Here is a 7,481-nt window from a genome sequence, read left to right as displayed (position 1 = left end):
TGGGCCCCCAGGAAGCAGCAGACTTCCCAGGCTAAGGGTTCAGGGCGGAAGATTGCCCCCTCAGTCCCCCTCAGGATGAAAAGTTGTGTAGGTGTTTTTTGATTTTTGTTTTGTTGATAAAGGTAGGATTTTAGTAAAGCAGAATGTGTATTTCTGATGTATTTTGTGGTGCTTGGAAGTCATTCTAGAAATGCTGTCATTGAAAAATCTTTAGCCTTGCTCCTCTCATCATATAAAACTTTCTCTAAATTTATATTCAAGTATTTAAAGGGAAGTTAAGTACTTAAATCAGGGGAAATTTAGGTTAGATATTAGGAAGAACTTTGTTACTAGGAGGGTAGTAAAACACTGAAACAGGTTATCTAGAGAGGTTATGGACTCTCCATCCTTGGAGGTTTTTAAGGCCCAGTTAGACAAAGCCCTGACTGGGATGATTTAGTTGGGGATGGTCCTGCTTTGATCACGGGGTTGGACTAGATGACCTCCTGAGGTCCCTTGCAACCCTAATTTTCTATGATTCTGATTTATACTCTGATTAGGAATTGTAGTATTTTAAGTATAAGTTATGTAGGTAACTAAATCATAAGATTTTTAAAAATTCTATTTCAAATTACAGGTCACCCATGCCCATTAATGTTGTAGAAGGTATTTCCTTGACCCCTGTATAACTTCCATGCTCAGGGGATTTTAGTGCAATGAAGTGAATAGCTTCTGTGGGCCCTGACAGATGTGGGGAGAAAAATAAAAAATGCACTTTACAGGAAGTAGCAGCACGTTACTTTGACCCAACTCTGCAGCTTCTATATTGGTTGGGTGCTTCAGCAGGGCTTTTTAGCGCTTTTCTCTAATAGCTGATTGAATCAGCTATTAGATGAAAGTGCCAAACATCCCCGCTGAAGTGCCCAATCTATACAGACATTAAAAAAGCCCGTTGCAACTGATGCGCTGCCTCTTCTGGGCGTGTGCTGGACTTGGCATGGGAGCATGTCAAGTTTAAAGTAAAAAGCTGTTTTGTTTTGTTTTGTTTTTCTCGACATCTGCGAGTAGCCTGTGAGGCCACTGTTTTTCCTCCTGAAGCTGGGACAGGGAATAAGAGGAGTCTTGGCTTTACCCCTTTGGTGTAACAACCATCTCGACAGAACATAGGAGTGGGGTTTTTTTCTCGCCTTTATTTGGAATTGGTTCTTTGGAGTTGGTTTACAGCCTAGTCCTTAATTGTATGTTGAAGTAATATGAACCGAAAGATTCAATCAAATCTACTCAGAATTACAATTTCGGGAGAAAGAGTAATGAACATGCATTTATCCCTAAATCAGCAGAATTGCACAGTTGTTTTCTTTTTTCCTTATTACTTTCTCAGCTGTAAATTCATATATCAGCCATTTTTTATTTCCATTAATATACAAAGTATGCCTTTAAAGTAGTTTGTTCTGCTTGTATTGATATGAAAACTTTTCTTCTAGCCATGATTTCATCGGAGAATTCACAACAAGTTATAGAGAATTGTCTAGAGGGCAATCACAGTTCAATGTATATGAGGTAACCATTTTGAATTTTTTTTTTATTATTTTGAGGAAACTGATATAATATTTGGAATTGAATTCATGTTTCTATTTTGGCCTGTCAAATTGAGCAAACTTTAAAATCAACTCAGAGTTATGCTATTATAAAAAATCCCCCAAAACACCAAAAAACAGAAGCTAAAAAGACTCGTTCAGTAATGTTTTTAAAAGCCATTGTTTTTTGCACAAGAGCAATATCATCATTCCTGTTCTGATAAAATTAACAAGAATTATTTTTCTTTTGTTTGATAGTTCTATTATTGTGTATTATTATTTTCAATACAAAAGAGTTTTAATGAGTATGCGTAGCAAATAGAGCACCCCTAAAATGCCTAGTTTAATTAAAAATAGTGTGACCTTTGTAACCTCAATTTAGTATTTTATATCAGTTTTTACACTAGATTTGGTATGTCCCATAACACTTTGGAAACCACCATATAAAAGGTGTCTTGGTTTCTGGAATTTGATGTGTATGTTTCAGGAGTGGGCAGAGCATACATCTTGGCATCATTTCTAGACTTGATGTGGAGACTGTAACCACTACCAATTGTGGGCCATCAAATGGTCCCAGCACAAAGGGCACCTACACACATGCCCGACACCTCCAGCAGCCTTAGTGTCTCATGTATTCAGCATCCCTGCGCTTCAGAATGGCAGTGTGGGCACTTTAACTAAAGCTTGTTGAACTAAAGCTTGCTGAATACACAAGATGCTGCGGGTGTTTTAATCAGAGTGGCTTCCAAAACCTGCGCTAATTAAAGCGCCCACCCAGGAGCACATGTAAAAATGCCCAAAGAATCTAAAAGGGGCTTTTGAGCTGTTCATTGTAAGAATATTCATGACACCCTTACTTTACATAGAAAAGTTTTTAGTAGTCCTTTTTGGGGTCTAGAGGTGTGGAGCCTTCTGAGATAACATTAAGTAGCACAGTGTTGTATGGGGTTTATTATGCAAGTTGAAGAGCCAAGAACATTAGGTCCATTTGTGTCCTGAAGTATCAACAGTGTCTCTTTTTACTCATTATAAAAGAGTCTGTCCTTTTTGTTATGTATGGGTTAGTATATTCCCAAACATTCATATGAGACGCTTTTAATTAGTAAATTGCTTATGATAACAAGGGTTCTTGGAAATCTGTTTTGAATGCATGTGCATGATGAGTGTTTGCATTCAAATTTTGGCAGTGTTTTTGGAAAGAGGAGTTTCCCACTAATTCGGGAGAAGATGCAGTATCATATGATCCAAATAGCCAATTATGGAACATGAATAATGAATCACAATAAGTGACTATCAAAAGCGATAATGGAGATGAGTGATTTATGAGCAATCCATAAGCTGAATTTTAGACCTCAGAAGTATGGTGGTTTGTGGGTTTTTTGTTGTTTTATTTCGGGGGGGCAGTTTCCCTTTAAAATCTACCAATGGATAATATGTGAAGAATAAAGGAGGGTAACTACCTTTAGCATCTTTTTTGCTGCCTATAACTAATGCTACCAAACAGATGTCAAAACAGGCTTGGACCTATAAGTAAGAAGAGGAAAGGATAAACTTTGAGAGAGAGAAATTAATCAACATTTGAGATTTTACAATTAAACAAAACCCGACCAAACAGGAAAAAGTGGTGGGATTTTTAGGGGTGGCTTTATGAAGCTGTTTTCTTACTTTATGCAGGAATAGTGAAGAAGGGTCCAGTTTTATGCTGCAGTAATGCTACAAAGGACATAGAAGAGGCAACACAGTAATTCAGGAAAATAATGTCCCTAAGCCACGTATGTGCCACCCACTTTTACAGCCAGAGTCCTGCTTGATGTACTCTCAGCAGTCTCCCTGGGCTCCTTATAGCAATGGGTAGTATAGAAAGGTCTGATCTTGGCAGCTGCCTAAGGCATAAAACCTACCTGCTTCTATGATAGCAGTTTTCTCTAGACAATTTACAGTGACTTTTTTTAAACCTTCTATGCAGTGCAGATGGGAGAAGAACCTCCTCTTGATTCTTTATAGAGTCTGTTTTTAATCATATTTGCTAGGTAATTATAAATTATTTCCAAAAATGACACTAGGTAAAAACAGTGGGGGATGGCTCTTTTGGACCTATAAATTGAATTAAGACGAAAGAGAATTTAAGTATTTGAGAGGGTACCTTTGGAGTGAATAATACAATATAACCCCTTATAACAAATCCCAGCTTTTAACAGTCCCAATGGCAGGTACTGAGATTTTTATTATTGTGTTGCAACAAAGATCTTATTTAATGAACTTTATTCCCAGTCCCATAAGGTTTTGTAATAATAAAGCTGAAGTTTTAAATTCATTCCAATAGACGTTTGTTTGTTTGTTTTAACCACATTCAGTTGCTCGTGTTTCTAGGTTAGTAAAGGTGGGTATAGAACTAGAACTCTTGAGGATTAAACAAATCCTGTTTTCTTTGCAAATTTAATTGAACTTGAATGAAAAAATGGGAAGAAAAGTAAAATATTAACCAGCATATCCTTCCTATTTTTTTACGTCTGAGTGGTCATATATAACAAAAGTGGCAAGTTTAATTAAGTGTTTGCTGATGGCATACAAAAATTAATTTTGGAGTATATCTTTCTTCCCTGTCTTTATGGCCAAAATTTTCCAATATATTACAGTCTATTAATTAAGATTTTCAGAATGAACACTGTCATTCCTTGTCATTCACAGAACATGTTGGTTTTATACAAAAATACTTGGCTGTGAGCTATATGGATTCCACTTAAATTGTTGTCTGTTAGGAGATAAGTTGATAAACCTCATTAATAAAATAATGTTTTTGCATCCACTTCCATGTGCAATTTGAAAATGTATTCCTGCTTCTCCCAGAGTATTCCTACTGACTTTGACATTAGCGAGTGGATATATTCAGAAGAGAAACTGGTTTTCTGGTTTGTTTTATATTTGGCTAACAACATTTTTATGCATTACTGTCCAGCATCTCTTTAGGTACTTACAACTTGTTGAGAAAAAAGGTTTTTTTGTGGTATCTTTTAGTGAGTTCACTGTATAGTAGGGGTGCACCAATAACAATTTTCTTGGCTGCTACTGATAGCCAATTATTAACCAGCCATATCAGCTGATACCAATTCAATAACTGATTTACAGGAATGCAGCCAGGCTGTGGGGACAGCAATACTGTACAGGTAAGTGTGGAGGGAAAGGGCAGGGGGTAGATTGAGGTCCCCACAGTGAGGGAAGGAGAGGGACTAGGGCTGGGGGCACTGCCCAGCCAAGGCAGTGAATAGGGCCTGGGGCCAGTGTGGGGAGTGGGACAGAGCCACAGGCAGCTTGTCCAGGAGATCAGCGTCCCAGCGCTTAAAAATGGTGATGGGGGCATGTGGCAGGCCACCTTTGGTGCCTGCCACTTTAAGGGCAGAAAACAGGCAGCAGCCAGGTGCCTGATGAGGGCAGCCATTTTGGACCCAGGGATATAAGCTGGGCTGCAGTTTGCTGCAAGAGGAAGGAGGTAACATTAGGCTGAGAGGCTGCTCCAGCCATAGTCAGGAAGTAAGGGCAGGAGCTATGGGGAAGAGATGACCCCTTGTTCTGAGTAAGATGTAAAACTGCACCCTGCTGGGGAAGGGTGGTCTGGTGATGCTCCTAGTGGTGTGGGCGCCCCGAGGAAATGCCAGGCCAGTTACCTCCCTGGTGAAAAGCGGGCCAGGGCAGCTTTATAACCCCAGCCCCACATCCCTGGTGGTGTTCTAACAAGCATGGGGAGCCCAGAGCTTGTTAAGAAGCCCTGAGGCAGAGCTCAGGCCGGAGGAGAGACCTGGGGCCATGCCCAGGCGGTAGCTAAGCCTGAAGCCTGGTGAGGCCGGTTGGGATGAGAGTGGTTCCTAAGCAAGGGCAGTATGACAGAGGCTGGCTGAGAGCCAGCGGAGTGAGTGAGACCCCAGTGAGAGGGGGGTGGCATGTGAATGTTTCTCTGGGGCTGTAGAAGGAGCTACAGCTGTGCCCAGTTTGCCCTGGCCATAGGCCAGAGAAGTAACACCAGAGTAACATCTGTGAGGCATGGGACTCATTGATGGGAGGTTAGAGCGGGTATTAGGCCCTTGTCAGCAGGGCAAGCAATGGGTAGCCTCCAGCCTTAGTAACAACTCTCATATTTTTCCATCAAGGCATGGCAAGTGAAGCTGGCAGTTACCCCAGGAGCAGGGCTGCAAGTAAAGACCTGATGAGGAGGCCACCCTGTTACAAGGCACTTGAACTGAACCACGTCAAATGAGCTTTAGTTCAAGTGCCACCACTGCCATTTTTAAGCGCCAGGACACTTTTAACTGGAGTGGAGCCAAACAGGGCAAGGGCGGGTGCAGGCTGCCTGTTGTGGGCTCGGGGCCCTCTGTTCTGCTCCCTTTGCCCCAGGAGCTCCATGTTGCCTGTGTGTCCCCTGTCTACCTGGTAGCAGGAGGTACAACTTGCTGCCCCCACTGCTGCTGGGCAGGCAGGTTTTACGTAGCCAACATGGGGCCCCCAGAACAATGGCAGCAGAGCGGAGAGCCCCAGGCCCAAGCAGGCAGCCCGTATCCACCCAGTGCACAAATCTGGGGGAGCACATGACCCCCCAGTGTCTCCCCTGGGGAGCGCATGCAGCAATGGGGAGCCTCCCTCTCCCTCCTTGCACCCATGGATGCACCGCCCATGGCTCCATCCTGCCCCTGGCCCCAGGTTCCATTCACCGCCATGGCTGGCCAGCACTTCTAGCCCCAGCCCCTGTCTCATTCTGTCACTCACCATGGGGGCCCCAGACAGAAGGCATATTGTATTTATTGGTGACCTTACTGGCTACACCAGCCAAAAACAAAATGCTGATAGCTGATAATTTTTATTTTCCTTTTATTGGTGCCAATCTGATATGGCACCAATTTATCAGTGCACCGCTACTACATAGTTGTAAAAGAAGTTTGACAGTCTTTCAGGCGCATACTGCTCTTCCTCACATTGGGGCAAGAAGCAGATTTAGCTTAAGCTCAATAGCAGGTAGAACAAAAGCCTATGTTACTCCAAACATAAATGAAAGCAAACTGCTTAAAGGAATGAAGAACTGTAAAGTAGAAGCAAAAACCTCTTATAAGGAGTCTCTGTAAAGCAAGAAAAGTGGAGTTCAAAAGGTAATCTGATTAGTGGAAGAGCAAAATTATTCAAGAAGAAAAAAATTATTACTTGTGGAGTAAAAGAGACATTAGCAGACACTGCAGGCAGACAGTGGGTGTATTTACACAAGATGGTTAATGCCTGTTGGACTAACTGTACTGCACATTAGTGCAGCTGGCAAAAAGCATGCTAATGTGCAGTAAATTAGTCCATTACGCATTAAGCATCACACAAAAAGTGTTCATGTGCGCTAACGCACAGTAGCGCCAATTACAGTACATTAATTTAATGCATCATAATTATGGCACATTAATGAACACGTAGATGTGCCCACTAGACTGTTGCCCTGCGGGGTCAGGCCAATTCTCAGGATCTCACTGTTGTGCTGTTAGACAGGAGGGTGTGACACAATTGCATATACAAACACACAAATCAATTAGGTGCATACACGCACATATACACACACACACACACTACCAGCTCAGGCACATACACATCCAAACCAGCCTAGGTACATGCATACCTATTACCGATGCAAGCATATACACACTAAAAATTAGACAAAAATCAGTTGTCAATACCCCCACACTTAGTACACATACACAGATCACTAATTTATATATCATGCACACAATGATATATGTACACACACAACCCACCTACTCATAGGTAAGTTCCTAACTTGGATGTTATGGTATGTATGTGTGTGCTTGGGGTACCTGGGATACTTGGGGGAAGGTTAAAGCAAGAGAGAGAGAGTTAAAGTGTAGGGAGTGAAAGTTGCCAGAACCAGGATTAGAACCGGTGGAC

The 7,481-nt window shown here is 41.9% G+C and overlaps 1 protein-coding gene across 2 annotated transcripts in view; it reads left to right on the top strand.

Annotated features, from left to right (window-relative positions):
- Window positions 1-7,481, top strand: part of CPNE8 (copine 8) — a 181,983-nt gene that overhangs the window by 85,609 nt on the left and 88,893 nt on the right. For both annotated transcript variants that reach the window (XM_019509385.1, XM_019509386.1), the window contains exon 9: window positions 1,464-1,539. In XM_019509385.1, coding sequence (XP_019364930.1) covers window positions 1,464-1,539 — 76 coding nt within the window. The remainder of the gene's footprint in view (window positions 1-1,463; window positions 1,540-7,481) is intronic.

This window comes from Gavialis gangeticus, unplaced genomic scaffold (genome assembly GCF_001723915.1).
Source record: "Gavialis gangeticus isolate Ggan-Ray unplaced genomic scaffold, GavGan_comp1, whole genome shotgun sequence".
NCBI lineage: Eukaryota > Metazoa > Chordata > Crocodylia > Gavialidae > Gavialis > Gavialis gangeticus.
Note: the sequence above shows the minus strand (reverse complement) of the source record. Positions and strands in the feature narration are given on the sequence as shown.